The sequence below is a fragment of the Rattus rattus genome, chromosome 1 (genome assembly GCF_011064425.1).
Source record: "Rattus rattus isolate New Zealand chromosome 1, Rrattus_CSIRO_v1, whole genome shotgun sequence".
Classification (NCBI taxonomy): domain Eukaryota; kingdom Metazoa; phylum Chordata; class Mammalia; order Rodentia; family Muridae; genus Rattus; species Rattus rattus.
The window spans coordinates 158844597-158867292 of NC_046154.1; the positions used below are offsets into that span (position 1 = coordinate 158844597).

A 22696-nucleotide genomic window follows, 5' to 3' on the forward strand; every position below is an offset into this window, starting at 1 on the left:
TGGAGAGTAACACATACATTCTGCAACTCATCCTTTGTGGTTTCTGCCAATCCTGGATGATCTGGCCACAATGACTCTGGCAATACTATCAGCTTCATCCTTCTAGAACCCTATCTCATCCCCTACTCCTGAGTGCTCTTTCTCAACACAAGCTGAAAAGGGTGTTCTGAATGTCTTCTTGGTTCTCTGATAGTAAGACCTCTACTGGTACAGAGAGCTCCCCAGCCCCTTAGACTCACAGGATAGAAAATGACCTCCTTGCACCACCCTGAAGCCCTGAGGATGATGGAGGAGAGATCCACAGTCCCAACTCATATGAATTTTCATATGCCAGATTCCAAGTCAGTAGCTAAGGCCCTTCCTAATTATGATTGTGATTGGATAACACTGATTGCCAACTTCACAGTATCTAGATTCACCTCGGAGACAAGTCTCTGGGCATGTTTGTATGTGATTTTTTTTTTTTTTAAAGCTAAGCATCATGATGCATTATGTCTCCTCAAACTGCAAGACACACACACACACACACACACACACACACACACAGCACACACTCTCTCACTCTGTCTGTCTGTCTCTCTTTGTCTGTCTGTCTGTCTGTCTGTCTGTCTGTCTGTCTCTCTCTCTCTTTCTGGTGAGGTATTTTGTCTCAACAAGAAAATTAAGGCAATTCTGTATTCCCAGGACTTTTGTGGGTTCTCAGGACCCTTACTATAATTCAGATCCCACAGGATCCCCACATCAAGGAGTTACTGGTTTTGGTGACTATGATAAGACTAACTCTGATCCCAGTCACAAGAGGGATGTAGAGGGAAGTACTCTTACCAGTTCCTGGCAAAGCTGGGCTGAAGACCCCCTCAATGGTCTCACAGGCACTGCCATCACCCCCACACACTCTGCATTTGTCCTCTCGGAGATCAGAACCCAGGACCCTGTCACAGCCCACATGCTGTATAGAAAGACAGTGGTTGTGTTGATGGTATCATGGAGTGTCTGCCCCTAATCTCCCCAACCTCTTTTTCTTCCTCTACCTTGCACTCGCCACTGACACAAATGTCCACTGTGTCAGGGCGGCAGGGTGTTCCATCCACCACAGCTGCTGCTCTCTCCGTGTAAAAGTTGAAGCCATCTGCTAGGCAAGTCAGCGAACAGGCCTTCACGCCCCCTGGGGGGCATGGCCCCATCAGACTTGGAGCCAGGTCACCCTGGAGCTCCCTGCCTGAGGGGACAAGAGCGACAGACCCCAGACTCCATGGACAGAGGGAACAGGGAAGTTTCCCTACATACAAAGCACCACTGAGTTGTATCAAGGACAACTGTTTCCTTGGGCAGAGGATGAGGGCTCCATGAGTCTCTAAGCCAACTGCTGTTGTACTCAGTGTTCCTACAGCCTCTGGGAGGTTCACTCACCTCCTCGGTATGTCTTCCATGTGTAGAATTTTCCACGGAAAGGAACACTGTCAAATTCAGAGCACTGCATTTCTCTGAAGTCCTGGGAGCCAGGTGGACAGTCCTGGGGCAGGTATGAAGAAATTAGGGCAAAGACCTGTTGTTTTGAGTGGCATGAGTCAAATGAATGAGGCTAGAGGCAGGAGTCCAGGTGAGAATGGATGGTGTCCACTGGAGCTATGAAGGCACATAGGAAATGTTTTGTGAATATGTGAATATTTGTGTTTGTGTTCTTGTTTGAAGCACTTTAAAGCCATCTTCCCAGCCCCTGTGTATTTATTTTTGAGACAGGCTCTTACTGTACTGTACTCCAAACTTGTAATCCTCCTGCCTCCAAGTGCCAGTGTCACAGGTGTGTACCACCATACCTGGCTTATGATATGTGAAATGGGTGATATTAAGTCTGAGCTGGAGGTAGATGCCTGGGTCCTGAGTTCATACTTTTCTTGAGACAGGAGGTATAAGATAGAGGTGGTTTCGGAGCAAATACTGAGTTCTTTTTTAATGTGAGGGGCAGAGAAATGCTCTGATAATTCCTACACAGGGGACCTCAAAGGCCACTGCCCATTCCTGACTTCTGAGCATCCCTTCCTCTGGTTCGTTGGCCTGCACACCTAAACATCTTCATCATTAGGTAATGGATCCATCCTCAACCAAAAGGAACTCCAATATTTGAGGAGGAAGCAAGTAGGAAGCTCCAGAGGGCAACACACTCAAAATGGACTTCAAAAGGAGAGAGAACCTGGGTGAGAGGTGAGAGCAAGCTCAATCAGGCTTTGATGGATGGCAGTGAGCCGGGGCTGGATTCTGAGGGTAACTGAACTGAGAAGAGTGAAGACACTGTATTTGGAGTGGGTGGCAAGAGTGAGGGTAATTATTTTAAGGGAGCTTATTTGTATGGTGAAACAGTTTGAAGACTAGATGACAAGGGAGGTGCTTGCGTAGAGGTAGGGTGATAGATAGACAGGGAAGGCAATGAAGGTTGGCTGGGACAGGACCATGGAGTTTGAAGGGTTCCTTGGAAAACTCACATTGGTGTTGCAGGACCGGTGCCTCCGTCTCTCGCCCAGACAGTACTTGCCCCCAATGGTTGGCCTGGAAGAAGCAGCGGACAATGGAGAGAGATGAGGCAGTGGGCGATGAGGTTGAAGGTTGCCTCACTGTTGGGAGAGGGTCTCAAGGGCTGACCTGGGACTGTCGCAGTGACGACTGGAAGATGACACACCACCGCCACATGACCTGCTGCAGTCACCCCATGGAGTCCATGGGCCCCAGGCCCCGTCTACACCCTCTGGTCGAGACCCAAAGGGGACACACACTCGTTTGTAGCACCACTGGGGAAAAGATGGGAGAGGAGGAGGGAAGGAGAGGAAAGGGAGGAGTGTGACTTTACAGAGCTCTGGTTTCAGTGCTTCTCTTTTGTCAACATCCCCCAAATTACAGGTGCAGTCCACTCTGGAATGGGGGTGTATGACATGAGGAAAGGCTGGATCTGAGCGCAGGGAGTCTGATATACTGCAAGACAGCTTGAATCACCACAGTCTTTTAAACAAATATGAGGGGTGTGGGCTCAGGCGGGGCAGGCAGGGCCCGGGGAAAGCTGTTGGCTGGTGCTCACCCCTTTGTCGATAGTGTGTGTTTGGCACAGTGTTCCCTCAGCAGCTGGGATGCTATTGGTGATGCACCGATTGCTCTTGCTCAGACACCACAGTTCACTGCAGACCTCCTGCAGAGTGGAAGAGACCGCTCAGGCGCATTGTCATCTCACAGGCATGCCTTGGGGGACCCAGCACTTTCCTGGGTCCTAATGACCCCCCTTTGGGATCATGGCCTGATGCTTCTCTTTTGTCAGTGTGTATAGAACGGTTTATATTTGCTACAAAGCCTCCTTTGAGCATTCTGATATTTATTTTGGTGCAAGAAAACCATGCTGTGGAAAGATAGCATCCCTCAGGGACATGAAGATGGCTCATCAGGTAGAGGCACTTGTGCCAAGCCTGAAGACCTGAATTCCATCCCTAGGATCCACATGGTGAAGGAGGGAGCGACCCCTGAGACTGTCCTGTGACCTCCACACACATGTTGTGGAATAAACACGCCCAAAATAAATAAATGTATTATGACAGAAAAGAGGAAAAGTCACTAGCTAGGTGTCACACCACTTACAGCCTAGTCTAACCCAGATCTTTGAAATGGACAATGAATTTTACAGACTTCAGGTTCTTCCCAAATCTGGGGCCTACCATGGAAGACAGCAGGGATTTTCACTTTTGGGGGCCAGTGAAGCAACGCAGGAGAGAACAATGTGAAAAGTCAGGGCTGGCACAGGACAAGAATTTCATTCGTAGTTTTTTTCAGCTGATAAAAAGCATGGCAGGTTCAAGACCAGGTAGGATTTGTGGGGTCATTCCTCTACTTCCTCTGAGTCCTGCTTGGGCTGGCTCAGGTCATTTATTTGTTGTACAAAACTGAAGCAGTCCCAGAAAGGTGTTTTGACTCTTTAGGTCAAGGTTAGTATCCCTGGAGAGAAGCCTCACCAGGATCAGGCACAGTGGAATTTCACTGTAGCCTACTTCCTACCCTCTCAGAATCATTCCATCCAAGGATTCATCTGCCATCCTCTCTGAATAAAACCCTTCCAAGTCAATCCCTGAGTTCCAGGCTGATGAGAGACTTGGATTTGAAGATCTGGATTTGAACTAAGCAATGGTTATAAGTAGGTACCCTTCTAGGGTCAGCTGAAGAGATACCTGTACACACATTTCAAAAGCACTCTTTAAACAACAGTTCTCTCTAGAGAGTACCTGATTTCTGCCCCTCACAGAGACATGCCATGTTTTCTGTCTTTACCCGACTTGTATTTTCATGGCCATGTATAAAAATATGAAACCACTTCAGCTTCAACCCCATTTCGGACACTCCTTAAGATGTACTTATTCCAGCCCTGCTTTTGACCTCTGCTTCACAAGGAGACACTGTTGTACATGTAATAACTCCTAGGCTACTCCAGATTTCAACTTTGTACTGACTTGGAATTCACAGCCCTTATCTAGGCCCATTTTCTGACAATATCAATGAGACAGCTTATATAAATGTCCTCTGACTGGATAACAACACAGATAATGCTAGACCAGGAATTAAACTCTACACACAATTATTCTAATTCTCTAGCAAGGATTGTCTGTATCCCAGGGTAGCCTTCATCAGACTATGTAGCCAAGGATGACTTTAAACTTCTGACCTTTTACCTCAAATGTGCTTAGATAGAATCCAGCCTTCATAAATGCTAGGCAAGCACAATACCAACTCAGCCTAACTCCTATCAACCAGTTTCCATGTAGTTAATGATTTTTACTATGTCAGGAATAAGTTTTATTCAAAAATAAAAGATTCAGAGTCTGGGGAAATAGCTCAGTCAATAAAGTATTCATCACATAAGCATAAGTAAAATATGGAGATGGAATCGCCTAGGCGTGGGATGTTGGTGTAAGGAGATGGGTTAGCGGTTAACAGCACTCGCTGCTTATTTTGAGGACCAGAGTTTGGGTCCCAGCTCACAAACACCAGCAACTCCAGCTCTGAGGGATCTGATGCTCCTCGTCTGGCCTCTACAGTTCTATGTATATAAATACACATGCACACAAACACATAACTAATACAAATAAATGTAAAAGAGACTGGGCGATAGAGACAAACATAGCTAAGCTGGCAAGACGGCTCAGTAGGTAAAACCACCCTGATGACGTGAATCTGATTCTTGGAACCTATGGCAGGAGATCTGACTCCCAAAGGCAATTCTTTGGCTTCCACATGTATGTATGCCTTCCATATAATATATAAAGGAAAATTTTCAACGCTGAAGCAAAATGTTGACTTAAAAGAGAAATCTATGTTCAAAGTATAACAGTTTGTGTTCTTACAATTGTGGCAGGCTTGTACACATGTAGATATATACACAGACACAGACACACACACACAGACACACACAGACACACACACACACACACACACACACACACACACACACACACACACACACACACACACACACACACACACACACGCTACCCTCTTGAAGCCCCATCTCTTCATCTATTGCTTGGGATACTGTTTATTGGAAGTTTAAATGAGATTATATATACCACATGCTTGGTACATAGGAAATTCTCAGTAAGCATCAGCTACTATCATCCTCGTTAAGTTCCAAGACACAGAAGACATTCACAGGTGGGCCCAGAGTTCCTTAGAAGGTGCTGGGGTGACCAGCAAAATTAAGGTTGGGGTGGGGCAAGAGTAAAAATGTCTGGCAGTGCACAGTGGCACAGATGGCTGATCCCAGAAAGTGGATCTCTGTGAGGATGAGGCCAGCCTAGTCTACATAGCAAATTCCAGGAAAGCTGAGACCCTGTCTTAAAAAAGAAATAAAGTAAATATGTCAAAATACTGCTTGCTTCAGGGTTTTCTTGGTGAGAGGAAGTGAGGAGCAGTTTGATGGCCATCTGGCCTCTTTTGCACCAATCTTGGGAATAGCTATGTAAATGCAGAGGCTTCCTGTGGAGAGTGTGGAAGGTTAGAACTGGGCTGGGCTCACTAGGACTAAGGCTGAAGTAGATCAGAGTGTGATTAAGGAAATGATGGAGCTGGGCAGAGGAGGGGCTAACTGGCTGAACTGTTACCAACACAGGAAGCCAGCAGATCTTCAGCTTCCAGGGGTGGGGAGGGAAAGCTGGGAGTGGGGTCCTCTGCATCCCAACTCACTTCTTTTTCTTCTGGTGTCACTTTACCTCTTTCTGCCTCATTCCCTTGAGACATGGTCTCTCACTGCATGAAGTGCTAGGAAGTCCCAGTAGCCTGTCTACCCCACCACAGCACTAGGGGTACTAGGGATTCATGTGGGTGCTTGAATTTTGAACTCAGACACGTGTGTTTATGTAGCAAGTGCTCTTAACACCGAGTTCTCTTCCCAGTTACTTAGCTCCTATTTTTGAGATGGGTTCTCATTGCATATAGCACTGTCAGGCCTGGAATTTGTTACGTTACGAAGTCAGAGGAGCAGACTGACTTCAGACTCGCAGAGGTCCACTCTGCCTCCTGAGTGCTGGGATTAAAGATGTGCGCCTCCCCATCAACCCCAACACACACGACCCTGCCCTAGCTTATTTACTGATGCCAAGATGAAACTTTGCGTCTGAGCCTCAGGGAAGGTAAGGGAGTTGGTCAGAGTCCCTGGAAGGTTCTCTCCAGGTCATTGGCAAGTGAAGTAGTAGCCCCATTTCTAGGGAAACCATTTCACCAGGAATCTGCATACGTTGCTCATAATTAACTAGTTGGAGGTCTTAGAACCCACATATTGCTGCAGCCCACAAGTGGCCTTTACGGGGCACTCTAATCAAGCCCTCAAATTAGTTGTCCAGACATATAAGCCATCCTACTGTGTATGTGTGCAAGTGTGTGCAAATATGTGAATACACGTGCACAGGCATTTGAATACACATGCACCTTAAGGCCCGAGGTCAACCTTGGCTGTTGTTCCTTCTCTGAAATTGACCAAGTGGGCTGGCCAGCCAGTGAGCCAGCCCCAGGAATCTACAGACCCCTGCTTCTCCAAAGCCTGGTTTGTAAACACTCACCACCACGTCAAGCTTATATATGGTTCTGTCAATCATACCTTAGGCTTACAAAGCGAACCCCTTCCTGACTGAGTCTCTTCCCCAAGCTCAAAACTGTATTCTTATTCTCAATCTTTGTTGGCTTGCTTGGCATGATATTCCACATGCTTTGGTCCTCCTGCATCCCTACAGGAACCAGGGAGTTCATTTCATCCCATTCCCTGCTGTCCTGTCCCTCTGCTTCCCCAGGAGGGTGTCCAGTGAAACTTCCCACCCTTGGGTCACCTCCCCTTCCCAGGAAGGAAAGCAGGAAGGCTCTCTCTACCCCGTATTTACACTGACGCGATTTGACTCCATGCTGGAATCGGCACTGCTCATCAGCATCATAGGCCTGGCCAGGAGCCACCGTTGGGTACACGAAGTCCTGTCTGGGAGGCCGGTTGTTCAAGCAAAGCCCTAGGCCCGAGCTGTGATTAGAAGAAAACAGCTGTCATGCCAAGGGGCCGCAAGGCCATGACCTCAGGGTTATACCAGCTAGGTATGGCGATGGACTCAGCTTTCCCAACATGTCTGTGCCCCGCCTAGTAGGTCATGGGGCCCACGCTCACTCCAGAAAGCTGGTGATGTAATCTCGACTGCATGATGACCACACGAATGGATTAGTCTTCATGGTGATATGGGCAGCCATGAGCTTTGCAGGGTCCTGACCTCGAGCCCCGCAGCCGTTTCCCACACCATCGTGATTCATGCCGAATCTGAGGAGAGAGGTATCAGCTCTGCCAGGCACTAAGGGAACCCAACCCAGATTCTCTTATCCTCCCCTATCCTGTGTCCCCTGGCCTCACGTGTGCCCGATCTCGTGGGCAATGGTGAAAGCTGTGGCCAGGCCGATATCTTCATTGATGCTGCAGCTCCTCTCACGCTCACACATTCCACCCACGGGGGCCAGGCCTGGGAAATGGGAATGTGGGGTGGGTCAAGGGACCTAAGGCAGTGCAGGCTAGGTTCTATCCACCATGGGAGGTCTCACCCCAGGGTCAAGGCCACCCTCCGTGGTGCCTGCACCCAACAGGACTCAGTACCTAGAGTGCCGCAGGGTTTGTTCTTGTAGATGCAGATGTCATAGCTGTGGAAACAGATGGCAGTGAGTTGGCTGGGTGGCCTCCTTGGCTGATGCCAGAGGCCTCGGTTTTGGCGTAGCTGACAAGAACAGGTGGGAGTGTGTGTGTTTGCGTGTAAGTGTGCACCTGTGTGAACGACAAGGTCTTTTGTAGCCCTGGATGAACTCGACCTCTTGACCTTTCATCCTTTAGTGCTGAGTTGAAAATAACTTGACTGGCTCTGAGGATTGAGTCTTGCCTAAGCCTTATGCTGTGCTCCCATTGGGACCAATTAGCCAATCTTGAGGATGCTGACAGTACATGACTGATCAAGTGACTGAATGGAATTAATAGCTGCATGGTCAGGGCTCAAATGTTACCTCACGTTTTCAGGTTCTCAGCATTTTTTCTCCTTGGCTCCTTAAAGGTTCCTAACCCTTTCTATCTTCCACTGGCAATTGTTCCCCTTTCTTGGACTCTGATGACCCCTTCTCTACTTGCTCCATTGGCCTCAGTCCTGGAGTCCTCTCTGCTCCTTACCGTGTGATGAGCACAGCTGTGTCATGGTTTGCCACACCGTTCTCTGGGATGGCGTTGCCATGGCCACTGTGGCTCACGATGGATTTCTGCCACTTACAGAAGCTGTCCAGTGACTTCCCAGCATGATGGGTGATCTCCAGGGTGGGCTGGGGATGGGAAGGTTGAGGTCATGGGTGCCCTGCCACTCTGAAGCCATCAGGCAACAACGGTATGGACAGAGAAAGGGTGAGACACACCCCAGATCCCCACCTGGTCCTCTGTGAGCAGGATAAGGCGAGTGACGAGGATGTTGACGATGTTTCCCAGACTCGAGTCCTGGAAAAGTTTGGCAACCTGACCTCCAAGAAACAAGAGAGACCGAGTCTTAAGAGGAGCCCAGAACAGTGAAAGACAGAATAGTCATGACGGCTCAATTGGTAAGGGACTTGCCATGCGAGTGTGAGGACCTGAGTTCAATTACCCATTTAAAAACAAACCAAAAAAACAGGTGCAGGGCACACGCCCATCTGTGGTCCCAGCACAGGTGGAACTCTGGGGCCTCACTAGCCAGTCAGGTTAGCTGAATCTACAAGTTCCAGGTTCAGTGAGAGATCCTCTCTCAAAATGTAAGGTAGAGAACAATGAAGGAGGGGCATGAAACACCACTCCTAGCCGAGGAACTATTGCTAATTAATGATTTCTTGGGGGAGGGAGGAGCAGTTTTCTTCAGGGATGTGTCTCTGGTTGATGTCTTTCCCCAAGGCATTAGTTGGACTTAGTATGATAAAGGAAAACAACAAAACCTAACCCTCCAAAAAATGATCTGGGAAACCCAGCACTCAGGAGGTGGAGACAGAGATCCAGGTGAGCCAAGTCTATAGGCTGTGCTCCAGGCCAGCTAAGGAGAGATACATAGGGGGACCCTGTCTCAAAAAGAAAAAACAAAGTACATGAAATTAGATTGGGAGGGAGACATGGTAGGGGAAATATGGGTGGGGGAGTTGTGGGAGAAAAAGAGTAGAAGGTGGATATGATCAGAACACACCGTACACACACATGGAGTTCTCAAGGAATAAATAAAAACTATACATATAAAAAGGTGGAGAGCCACTGAGGAAGACACCAGGGCCAACCTCTGCCTTTCACAGCTGCATGCACATGCTCCTCTGCCTCGAAACTAAAGAGCAAAAGCAGAGATGGGAGTTTTCCTGGGGCAGCGACTGTGTGCTGGGTGCCAGGTAACCGTGCTGCCTTAGCAGTTATTTTCCCTCACGCCTCAAAGGTGAGAGCGCTGATGTCCAGATGGCAGGCAGGGCGCACGGCGGGTGGTGCCGTCCGTGAGGTTCCAGTCTTTATTGTTTGCAGCACATCGCTCTCTGTCCTACCTCAGGTTTTCTCTACTTGTCCTCCAAATCTCCTTTTTGTCCTCTCCCTATCTGCCCATCGGTTGCATGAAGGATGTGCACGTGTCCTTACTCCTCTGCCGTCTGAAGGTACCAATGTAAGCATCACTACCGAAAGGTGGAAGCAAGAGAGGCGGAGATGGCGGAGAAGCGGGCAGGTAGGAAGAGGAGTGGCCACAGTATAAGTGGACCCAGGTGATGGAGAGCAGGCGGTGCAGGAATCTTGGGAGGCTTCCTTGGGCTATCCTTAACTACTAGAAATCCCCAGGAAGCCTCGCAAGTTTTAGGAAACTCTGAAAGCCAGAACAAAAGATGTGGGGCTGGGACAGAACACAGAGACGGTGCTGTCAGACTGTGTGTGTCATTTATTAGTCTGCTCAACTTTGTCTTAAATGTTTAAAAAGTGTGTGTGTATATGTGTGTATTTGCATGATCTTGAATGTGTGAATTTATAAGGCAGCTTCTAGGAGTCAGTCTTCTCCTTCTGGCATGTGGATCCAGAGGAGGGAACTCTGGTTACCATGCTTGCTGGCAAGCACTTCTACCCTGGGAGCCATCTTGCTGGCCTTTGTCTCCTTTTATTGCTTCAATGAAACAAGAATTCATTCTTCAAACCCTGCTATATGGTGTGTGCTCTACCATTACCCTTCATCCTCTGTAGCAGGCAGCATTCTAGTTATTATAGATCCTGGTAACAGGGGAGGCACAGGGAGGAACAGAACCTCAATCAAGTTCCAGTACAGGAACCGAGTATAGACAGCACGACAATGTATCCCGGGACTCTGAACCCTTGGATTCAGCCAAGTACTGACTAAATATATCAGTCAATGGGCACACAGATAATACCAGCACTTGGGAGGTAGAGTTAGGAAGAAAAACAGTTCAAGGCTAGTCTCAGTTACATAAAGAATTGAGTCTGGACTTCATGAGACCCCAATGAAGGAGACAAAGGAGGAGAGAAAGGAGGAAAACAAACAAACAAAAAAATCTCACAAAAATTTGCATGTTGGGGAGATGGCTCAATCAGTAAAATGCTTGCTGTATAAATACGAAAATCTGAGTTTGGGTTTCCAATACACACTTCTATAGTGGCAGTGCTAAGGGAACAAAGACAGGCAGCTTCCTGGAGCTCACCACTGGGCCCGCCAGCCTAGCCAGTTGGTGAGCCACAGGTTCAGTGAGAGAGACCTTGCCTTAGAAGATAAGATGCAGGGGCTGAAGGGACACTTCAAGAGCTAATAGCATTGGCTGCTCTAGAGTATCTGATTCGATCCCCAACACCCACACGGCAGCCCCAAACACCAGTAACTCCATTTCCAGGGGATGTGGTGCCCTCTTCTGGTCTCCAAGAGCCCTGCATGCACGCGGTGTGCAGAAAGACATTGAGGCAAAACACTGACACATACAACATAATAACTGGAAAAAAAGAAAAGATGGGGAGTGACTGATGAAGACACCCAGTGTCAGCCTCTGGCCTTGACATGCATGTGCACATGGAAGTACACACACCTGTATACATATGAATACACGTATAGGCCACATGCACACAAAATTATATGTACTAAACACACACAGACTTTCCCCTGACTAATACTAATGCTGTCTAATAAAGTCCTCTAATACTGTCTAAAGCTGATTTAAAGTCTTTGGGAGGATGTGAAGAGGTTACGTGAAATTCTCTATCATCTACTGTGGGAGATAAACACTGGGAGACTGAGGCATTTATAAGGGTCTGGGAACCAACTGCTACTACAAAGGGCTGACTGTAGGTCTGAACGTGGAATGATGAAGCTATCTGTTTCTTATTTTGTCTGAGCTGGGGTCTCACTATGTAGTCCTGGGACTCACACAGATCCTCCTGCTTTTACCTTTTAAGGGTGGGATTAACGGTATGCACCACTACCTCTGGCCAAGGAGGTTATCTGTATAAACGAGTAGGTAGGTGTTTATGTAGGTAGATATGCACCTCTATCTGCATGGATAGATGTGGGCCTGTGAAGGTGCATCGCTAACTGTAATGAGTACCTGCAGGCTGTGTGTTCGAGTGTGTGCATGGGCACTGTATATTCTTGTGTACGGATGTGTGTTGTAGCCGGAAGTTAACAGCTAGCATCTTCCTCAGCTGCTCTCTCCCTTGTTTTTCTGATAAGGTCTCTTGCTGAACCTGGAACTTGCTGAAAGGGAAAGGCTGACCACCCAGCAAACCTGAAGGATCTGCCTACCTGTCTCCCCCTTTCAGGTGTTGGGATTGCAAACATGTACCACGATGCCCAGCATTCTTTTTAAAACTCATTATTTGTGTGTGTGTGTGTGTGTGTGTGCGTGTGTGTGTGTTTGTGCACCTAAGCCATAGCATGAAGGGGGGGGGAAGTCAGAGGACAACTTGCAGAAGTCAGTTTTCTCCTTCCATGGTGTGAATCCTGGGGATTAATGAATTCAGATCCTCAGGCTTGCCAGCAGGCACTTTTATGTGCTGAAGCATCTCACTGGCCCACCTGCTTTGTTTGTTTGTTTGTTTGGTTTTTATTTTGAGACAGAGTTCCTTTCTGTAGCCTTGGACGTCCTGGAACTAGCTCTGTAGGCCATACTGGCCTCAAACTCAGAGCTCTGCCTGCCTCTGCCTCCTGAGTGCTGGGATCAAAGGCGTGTGCAGCAGTTCTCAACCTGTGGGTTGCCACCCTTTGGTGGGGGGGATCCCATCAGATATCTTGCATATCAGATATTTACATTATGATTCATGACTAGCAAAATTACAGTGAAGTAGCAATGGAATAATTTTATGTTGGGGTCACTACTACATAAGGAACTGGATTAAAGGGTCACAGTATTAGGAAGGTTGGCTTAAGGGGACCGAGCTGCAAATTAGGCCCAGGCAAGCCACCTCCACTAGAGCATCTGTCCCTAGGCCTTTGGTACAAAGCTTCTGCCCATCGCTCGTGGCTTTATCAGATCTCTTCCCTTTTCCGGTTTATTGTTCTGGCCCCTGGTTGCAGATCAGGGGTGAGGGTGTGACACCCCCTCCCTTGACATCCTAGAGGCTAGCTACAGGCCCTCAGGACTCCATGCCTAGGAAGGGGGAGGCACTTACAATGTTCATGATGGCCAACACATATTGCTCCACATCTCTCCGCCCATGGTAGGCCACCATCATCTTGTCGGCCACCACCAGGGTCTCCACATAGCGCTCTCGGCTGACTGATCGCTTCAGGCCCAGCTGGCCTCGCTCAGATTCATTCCCCTGGGGCCTGGCAGGCGGTGGCTTCAGGGTGCGCAACCACCACGGACGACCCTTCCATGGTTTCTCATCTGGGGAAACAGAGTAGAGGCACTGAACACCTATTGCTGGTGGATCCCAGAACTGCCTGACAACTGCCATACAGAACTGCTGTGTGTCTGGTGACTCTTCTGCCCAATGTCCTTGGTAGATGGCGTTTCCTCCACTTTGCAAGTATGTGGGTGATAAGTTTGTGTGCTTCGTATGGCTTTCCTATTCTTTCACTCCCTAAATGACCAACAGTCACTGGTTGTGTTGTGAACATGGTTGAATGAACTCACAGCGGTAAAAACCTAAGACAGTGCCCAAGCTCTTCAGCTGACGCCTGTGTGTGTGAAGGCCAGAGGTTAACAGTGGGCGTCTTCCTTATATTGTTCTCAACCTTAGTTATGGAAGCAAGGCTTCACTTGAACCTGGAGCTCACTGATTCATCTAGTCTAGCTATCCAGCTTGCTCCGGGGATCACCTGTCTTTGTCTCCCTAGCCCTGGGATTTTAGGTGGCCTGACATATTTGCCTGGATGCTGGGATGTGAAGGTAGGCACTCTGGTTGGCTTTCATACTTATCTCCTCAGCCTGACCTTTTTTTTTTTTAACTTTTATTCTTCTCTCATATATTACATCTTGACCGAAGTTACCCCTTTCTCCATTCCTTCTACCCAAGGATATCCACCAAACATGGCCTAACAAGATACATACAATCAGACTGGGCATAAACCCTCCTATCAAGGCTGGACAAGGCAACCAAAAGAGGAGGAGAGGGATCCCAACTGCATCAGCCAGCCTCTGTGTGTGTGTGTGTGTGTGTGTGTGTGTGCATGTTTTGTAGAGCCTTCTACTACTCTGGTAGCACTCTTCTACTGAACTCTTAGCTCTGGTTGGCGTTTTTGGCTGCTATGACCATTCTGCAGGTTAACTGTGTGATCTGGCAATAATTCTTGGTAAAGAATGGCTTCCTCCCTGAACACCCAACAGCTGCTAGACGGCTGTCCACAGCAATGGTGGGTCACTCCACTGCCTTGCAGCACCATCCTCTTAGAATCTGTATCCTCTACAGCCCATGCCTGCAGGTGAGTGGAGCTCTTGAATTCAATCACTGTTCTCTCACAGCAGTCTCACTCTCCATTATACAGTGTCCAGCTGACCTTTGGGGTGGGGAGACTTGGCTGCCTATCTCTGCCTCAAAGGAGTAATGTCATGTAACCTCCTTGCCCATCCCCAAAGGCACAGGAGTACCTCTCACTCCACAGGCTGTGTCCAGATGGGGGTGACGCAGAGAGGAACGCTTGTATACTACATGGGGGCCACTCTCTTCTGGGCCACGTCGACCTTTGGGTCCACCTTGCAGGGGCTCAATCAGGTACTCTTCGTCATCTGCCACAATCAGGCCATGCTGGATGGGAGACAGAAAGCTCAGTTCAGGCTCTGGTATCCTGGACTCATCTCTATGACTTCGATTCTCCCTTTCCCTTTTCAGTACTAGGAATCAAAGCTAAGGCCTTCTGCATGCAACGTAAACACTCTACCACTGAACTCCTCTTTTGTTTAGTTGTTTTTGTTTCACTGAGGTGGGGTCTTATGTAGTTCAGGCTGGCCTGAAACTCACTACTCGTAGTTCAGTATGACTCAGAACTCCTGCTTTTCACCTCCCAGGTGCTTGGGATTGTGGGCAAGCCTCGGCTCACATCTGGTTTATATTCTGTCATGTGTGCGTGCGTGTGCAGAGGTGTACAAGCCTGAGGACTTGTGCACAGGCCAGAGGAGGACATGGGAGCCCCTGTCACTCTCTGCTTTATCTCCTCCAGACTAGATTTCTCACTGAATCCGGGGTTTGCTGTATTCTGGTTAGACTGGCTGGCTATCCAGACCTCCAGAGTCTTTCTGTCACCACCTACCACCCAGCCCTTCAGTTACAGGCGTGCACAGGCTGGGACCTGAAGTCAATTCCTTGTGTATAAACTCTATTAACTGAGCCACCTCCCAGTCTCAGTCTTAAAAACAAAAACAAACAAACAAACAAACCAAAAAAAAAAATTGAGCATTTTAAGCTCAATTGCAATATCTGCTTTCCTTCCTTCAATCCCTCCTAAATTTCTTAATTCCTTAAAAGGGGGTTCTTACTCCATTTATTTGTGTGTGGATGTGCATTTGCCACAGCACATATATAGAACCTAGAGGACAACTTGAGGAAGGCTAGATGGCAAGTGCCTTTATCCATGGAGCCACCCCATTGGCCCTACTGCTAGTGACTTTACTGTGCTATGCTTTTTGTCCACCTTCTTGAAACACATGTCCCTTTACTTTCAGCCTTACATAAGTCTATACATTTTCCTTTAAGTACATCTTTTGCTTCTTCTCAAAGGACTGATCAGCTCGAAAGACTTCTAAAACACCCTATGATTGTTACATTGTGCTGACCATGTGTTTTTCTTAACTTCTAGAAGGAAGTGGGCATATCCCTGCTTCCCAGAATCCTCAGCTCACCAGGCCCCCACAGGTGCTGATGGCCACATGGGAGCTACCAGCCTGGCCTTGCAGGTGGCCAGCGTAGAGGCAGTGGGCCCGGGCAGCCCTCTGCCAGGCTAGGCCTTCCCGTGTCCAGTATTCCACCGAGACGTGCCCTGCCAGGAGACGGGGGCTTCGGGTCAGGTTCAGCAGGAAGTGAGTGCTGGGTGCGGCCACCTTGTAGAATAGGCGGGACTCAGCTGCAGCCCCTACACCCCGACGCTGCCTCCGGAGGGCAGGTGGTGAGAAGGCCAGCATTGCCCCGTTGTGGTCCACTCGAGTTGGGAAGGCAATCTCATAGCTCTCCAAACTGGACAGGAGCTCATCTATAGGAAAGAGGATAAGAAGAATGGCGTGGGTCCCTGCTGCCAAAGCCATCCAGGTTACCTAGTCGACCCATGAATTCCCCCAACCCTAGCCCACTGACTTCTCTCTTTCTCCAGGACCAATTGGTTTCCTTAGTTTCTTGTTCCCTTTGAATTGACACCATTGAATCAGTTCCTACCTTGAGATCTGAAGGCATGCGTGACCTTGAATGTGAGGCCCAGCCCCAGGGCAAGGGCCCAGCGGAGGATCTGGCAGGCAGAAGCCATAGGGGCTACGTGTCCACATGTCTCTCCCCAGCCCCGGCTGCTGGCAGCCCCTACAGTGCTGCCTCCCCTGTTCACAGTCTGGGCAGCATCACTGGTCCCCTGGGAAGAAAGACTGAGTCAGGAGGGGCCTTGATCCCACTGCCCATCGTAGCCAGTGCCAGGGCCCCTTGCCAGACTGAAAGGGGCGCCCTGCAAGCTCTCCATGACCAAGACACTTCCATCAGAAGATTTCGGAACGATTTTAGTATTTGTTCTTATCTCCCACCTCCTCCCTCTCATGTCCACACTCAGAAGGGACAGGGACGAGGACAAGAGGCCACCTTGTAGATGATCTAGAATCACCTGGGAGATAGGCCTCTGAACGTGCCTGTCAGGGATAATACTAACTGGGTTCTGTTAGTGGGTAGGAGTAATGCCCAAGCAAGGGATCCTGGACGGCATGAGGAAAGGAGCTACTGCCCGCGAGATGTGTTAGCGAGTAGAGATGCTTGCTACCAAGCCTGACGACCTGAGTTCAACCCTCTAAGCCCACACAGCGATCAGGGAGAACTGCAAGTTGTCCTCTGATTCCACATTTGTGCTGTGGAACATGGTGAGTGTGCATGATCGCACGCACACACTCACACACACACACACACACAGGCATGCACACGCGCAAGCATGTGCACACAGACACACTCACACACACACACAGGCATGCACGCATGTGCGCACACACGCATGTGCACTCACACACACTCACACACACACAGGCATGTATGCAAGCATGGGCATAGACACACATGCACGCACACAGGCATGTGCACACACATGCACGCACAGAGAAAACCAATAAATGTAATTTTTTTAAAAGACAGAGGGAGGGAGCTGGGCTTGAGTCTCTGCTTTCTCATAGTGGATACGTCCAGATGCTTCAAGGTGCTCTTGCCTACCTGATTTCTCTAACAAAATGGACTGTACCCCTGGACTATGAGCTACAATAGGCCCTTTATCCCCTAAATTACTTTTTTTTTTTTTTTTTTTGGTTCTTTTTTTCGGAGCTGGAGATTGAACCCAGGGCCTTGCGCTTCCTAGGCAAGCGCTCTACCACTGAGCTAAATCCCCAACCCCCCTAAATTACTTTTGTCAGGGCATTTAGTCATACAAACAGGAAAATACTAAGACGAACACTAGTGTGTTTCATGTTTAGAATAGGTCTCCTCCTCAGAGGGGACCAGAATTAATCATTCTAGACCACCCTTTGTATAGATGAGAGGGGATGAAAATGGACGCGGTTATGAAGCAAACTGTGGTAGAAATCAGATTCATTCAATGGCGAGTGAATGTCCTGGGCCGGGCTGGATTGAGAGTAGATGATCGTGCCGCTCCCCACGTGACAGCAGGTGCTGTCTTCTGTCCTGAAGCTTTGCTCCTGGGACTGACAGACATGTCGATGTGGAGAAAAGAGGGTGTCTCAGATTGTGACATGTTCCCTAGAGAAACCAGCTGTTTGAAGGACAAAAAATAACCAATCATGGGGGAACAGAGGGTGTACCAGGCTAGGGAACTGCGAAATCAGAGGTGGGGAAGGTGGACAGTGACCTGCCTCAGGGAGTGAAAGCATTCGCCGTGGAAGCTTGCCTGAGCAGCCTGAGCTTACGCCCCAGATCTTGAAGGGAAAAAGAACCAACTCCCGAAAGGTGTCCTCCGCCCTCCACACACTAATTCATATCCTTTGATGTCCATAGGCACAGGATGGCACACAGGCACCCGCATCTACACACATCCGTAACGAAACGGAAGAGAAACCTTGAAGATTCTGCAAAATCCAACACTACAATAAATGTAACTTAGAAAACAAAGTGAGCAAACTAACCAAACCTGAAAACCAAACCAAAAACTCTGGTCGCTTTAAAGCTGGGGCAATGGTGAGGGATGATTTCCAGCCCATAATTAAAGTCGAGGCAGGCAGTAAGGTCTTCCAAGGCTTCCTTCAAGTTCCATCATCTTGGGATCTAGGTATGGATCCCTGGTTACAGGTATCTCCCCCTTGACCTCCACTCCTCTGGTTTTCTTTCTTTTTTTCCAGAAAAGGTCTGTCTGTACTGATCTGACTATCCTGGTACTCACTTTGTAGCCCAGGCTAGCCTTGAACTCAGATACACCTGCCTCTACCTCCCTCCCTCGCGCTGGGATCAAACATCTCCACCACCATGCCTGGCTTGCAGGTACACTGTTACCTTCCCACATTGTGATCACATGTTCTCAGAGGCTTAACCTTCCTTCACCTTACATTCCTAGCCTTGTTCTTTAATTTTTAAAAAAATAACATTCCTTTATTCTGGGTATATGGAGGTCAGAGGACAACTTTTGAGAGCTGGCTCTCTCCTTCTCCCATGTGCAGCCAGAGGGCTGATCTCAAGTCTCCAGGCATGGCAGCAAGCTCCTTTATCCACAGAGCCATCTTTATTCTGCTTCTGCCCTCAGATCCTTTCTCCTTCCTAACGCGAGTTAATCCTGCAGGCAGGCCTGTTTCTCAGGCATCTGCCCCAGACTAGTCTGCTGGAGACACTGCTTTGGGCTAACCGCTCTGCCAAGCCCCTTCCCTGCCCTCTGGTCTCCACCCTCCACCTCCTCTTCTGTACAAATCCAAGCCCCCCCTTAATCACACAGTCTTGTTTTCATTGCATTCCAGCCAAGTCTGAGAGTCAATCCCCAAACAGGGCAGTTTGGCAGAAGGCAGAGAAGCCGGAATTTCTCCAAGATGCTAGCAGAGAAAGTCACATTCCCTACTCCTGCTTGGATCCCTCCAGTAACAGCATCTCCCTCACAGATATTTTGGAGTTGCAGTTTTCTTTTTCAGCTACACTGTGTGTCCTGGGTTGGGTGGTGGGTTCCTTTCCGCCCTCTTAGCCCCCACGTCTAGAGGCCTCACTAGTTAGTATAATGTTGAACGTATACGGATTCTTCTGACAGCTGGCACTGGGCAGGGGACAAAGCCAGAAGGGGTACAAAGGGAATGGGGCAGGCTGATCTTCTCATTGCCCTCCACCCGTAAACGAGGTTCGGTTTTGTTTCATTTGTTTGTTTGTATCTCACGTATCCCAGATTCACCTCGAACTTTTTGTGGAGCTAAGAACTTGAATTTCTGGTGTGCTGGCTCCCACCTTCCATGTGCTGAGGACAGTGTATGCCACCATAACTGGTTCACAATCCTGGGGATCCAATTAGCCCTCTAAGCTATGTCCCCAGCCTCCTTGAGAGGAGCTTCTGCAGTTCAGAGTTTGCTGAGTCTTCTGACCCCTTCCTCGGGCCTGGTAAAAATCCTCTTGACTTACGTCTTTTCTCAGTTCTCAACGTTCACATCTTCTACCCCCTCAAGGTCCTTTTCCTTCTTGCCTCTTTCCCATCACTCCTTCTGCGGAAACCTCAACTAAATCTGAAATTGACTCAGAAAACCGAGAGATGGCCCAGTAGTTAAGAATGATTAATGCTCTTACATAGGACTTGAGTTTTGCTCCCTCCCAGCACCCATATTAGGCAGTTTATGACCACTTAGGACTCTGGTTCCGGGAGATCTGATGCCCTCTTCTGGTCTCCATGGGCACCTACATAAACACGGTACACATAAACTCATGCCAACACATACAGGTATACATTTATATAAATACATATTTTAAATATATTTGAACCTTAGAAAGACTGAGAACGATCCCCTCCAGCCTTAAACATCTCACTTTCACTTAAGGTAGCAGCGTCTTCAGGCAATGGCAGGGGACCCAGCCTCCCAACCTCTGCCCTTTTTCTCACTCTAGTCCTAGCAGGGGTAGAACTGGATTGTGGTGCCTAAGTCCTCCCACCCCAAGTCAAGTCTTGAGTCCCCCCTCTCACATACAGGATATGTGATGCTTCTGCCTCAGATGGAGCAATCAGAGGCGGGGTACAAGGATTCTACTGCGTGACTGATGGGGGGCATCACCTGCCCACAATATAATAGCTACTGGTGGGAGTGGCACAGCTCTCAGACATACCAAGATGAGGCTACGGGAGAGACCACAAACAAGTCAGTAGGTCTGGGGCAGATAAGGCCTATCTGAGGATGAGTTACAATTGAGAGGGGTATCATGTTTGGCTGGGTACAAGACCACAGAGAGGGATCTAATCTACACTATGGGTATCTATATCTATATATCTGTCTGTCTGTCTGTCTATCTGTCTGCTCGCTCGCTCTCTCTCTGTGTACCTAGGCTTGGCCCCTTTCCCCCAAGCCCCTCCTCTAGCAGGCTGGAGAGAGGCCACCAGCCTGGGGGAGGGGCAAGTGCTGGAGGAGGAAATGCCTCCCGGAAACTATGGCTCCATCCCATCCCTGGGATCCTACAGGGACCAGCACCCCACACCTAGACCTTTTTAGGTCAGGCTATGTGGGAAACCCTGCTAAAGAGGCAGAGGCTTCTCAGTGAGGGACAGAGCTTCTAGGGCCAGGTACAGGCAGCCATCAGCCTGTGGCAACAGGCTTCCTCCAGGCATTCCACATCTGGCCTGGCTGCTGGGAGAACACAGACAAAAGGCCCAGCCAGAGAGGAGGCCTGAGAGGGAGGGGCTGGACTGGTCACCACCCCCATTACCACCAACCAGCTGTTAATTAAAGTGTGTCTTTCCCTAGTAAGGAGGCACCTTGCTTCAGAGTACTGTGGTCTAGATGACCAAGAGGGTAAGTGGCAGCCCAGCTCCACTCTCATAGGCAGACACACAAACACACAATCACACTCTATAGGGCAACCACACTTGAACAGCAGGAAGGCCTGGTTCACTAAACCCAAACACACACAACTACATACCGCCAGACCTATGTATATACAAACACGTATTTCCACATGGACACCCAGACAACCCACAAACCCAGACAAACATGTACACCAGAGGCCTATGTGCAAACAATTACACAGTCCAAAACAACCCATAGGCCTAGGGCTTCTACATGCTCATTTAACACAGAAGTCAACACACACACACACACACACACACACACACACACACACACGCACAATTTTACACATTCATAGCAGGGGAGACCAACAAATCCTACAAACTCAGACACATATACATCCAGGCATTTCCACTAATAACACTCTAGAGAAATGCAAATATTCAGAGACAGACACACTTGGCATTAACATGCACAACAGGCACTTTTCTGAGTGCAAATGACAGTTTACCCTCACTCAGGCAAACACTCAACACAGCTCAACAATCTGCCCACCAGTCGCTCCCAGATGCTCAAAGCCACAGGGACACACAATCCACAGAAACACAACCATTTGGAGACGTAGTTGACCCCGACCCCCGCCCCAAATTTGTGCCAACCCAAAACAGGCAAGCAATCTGTATCTACACACTTAGGGACATTCCGCACCAACGCAACACACGCACAACGGGATCCGTCCAGCACATCTCGTCCTCAAGACACACAAAGTCACTTGTAATCACTGCACTCCGGTGACTGCGCCGCCCAACTGGGTCCCCAGACCGCCGGTACCTGCGTGCCTGGAGCCTCCGGTTTGCCGTAGCCGCACAGACTCACCGCCCCGCGCACAGGAAGGGAGGGAGCGAGCGCGCGGTGGCGTGGCCGGGGGAGGGGGCGCGGGAAGGCACTCACTTCCTGAGCAGCCTGCCAAGGTTATAAAAAACCCCCAAACCCCGCCCGCCGCCGCGGCTGCTGCCGCCGCCGCCGCCCAGGGCCTCAGGTTGGACCCAAGCCAAAGACCCCGGAGCCCGGATTACCCCGCCTCGCGAAGGGCGCCCGTGTGGGTGGAGATGCTGGGGAGGAACTTGGGGTGGGGGTTGGGATGGGAGTTGGAGAAGGTTTGTGGGGAGAGGTTGGGGGAGGGGATAGAAGGCGAGTGTGCATGTGTGTGAGGGGACCGAGGTGGAGAGTGGGGGAGGAGTGGACGCACACAGTAGGGGGATGGGTGGGAGATGGTTTGGGGAGGAAAGTTTGAATAAAAGGAGGTGGAGGAGATGGGGGCTTAGAGAAAGGGGCAAAATTGAGTTGGAGGGTAGCGAGGGGGATGGGACAAGGAGAGCCCAATTCCTTGCCTCCATTAGCCGAGACAACAACAGCTGTTATTTATTGAGGGCTGGTCCTTGCTCAAGCAAACATTTATTGGGCGCCTCCCCGTGTGCCAGGCACGGTGCCTGAGGGTGAGTGAATAAATCTCAGTTGGGTCCCAGCCTTCACAAAGCTCCCGTCTGGGGGCTTTGATCTG

The 22696-nt window shown here is 49.3% G+C and overlaps 1 protein-coding gene across 5 annotated transcripts in view; it reads right to left on the bottom strand.

Moving 5' to 3' along the window:
- The window catches only part of Adamts10 (ADAM metallopeptidase with thrombospondin type 1 motif 10), a 30011-nt gene extending 7864 nt beyond the window's left edge, over positions 1-22147 (bottom strand). The window contains exons 1-17 of one of the 5 annotated variants that reach the window (XR_004388798.1): positions 21967-22146; positions 16364-16550; positions 16036-16184; positions 14590-14746; positions 13169-13386; positions 8948-9031; positions 8699-8844; positions 8141-8184; positions 7904-8009; positions 7667-7813; positions 7384-7525; positions 3068-3175; positions 2638-2783; positions 2481-2544; positions 1411-1513; positions 1032-1165; positions 826-949 (exon numbers count right to left, since the gene is read on the bottom strand). Coding sequence is in view for 1 of the 5 variants with exons in the window: in XM_032910011.1 (XP_032765902.1) it covers positions 826-949; positions 1032-1165; positions 1411-1513; positions 2481-2544; positions 2638-2783; positions 3068-3175; positions 7384-7525; positions 7667-7813; positions 7904-8009; positions 8141-8184; positions 8699-8844; positions 8948-9031; positions 13169-13386; positions 14590-14746; positions 15838-16184; positions 16364-16451 (2158 nt within the window). In the remaining 4 variants the exon portion in view is untranslated. Of the gene's footprint in view, positions 1-825; positions 950-1031; positions 1166-1410; positions 1514-2480; positions 2545-2637; positions 2784-3067; positions 3176-7383; positions 7526-7666; positions 7814-7903; positions 8010-8140; positions 8185-8698; positions 8845-8947; positions 9032-13168; positions 13387-14589; positions 14747-15837; positions 16185-16363; positions 16551-21843; positions 21866-21907; positions 21929-21966 lie in introns of those variants that run through there. The other 4 variants (XR_004388797.1, XR_004388796.1, XR_004388799.1 and 1 more) reach the window with 4 other exon arrangements.
- Positions 22148-22696: the final 549 nt, after the last annotated feature.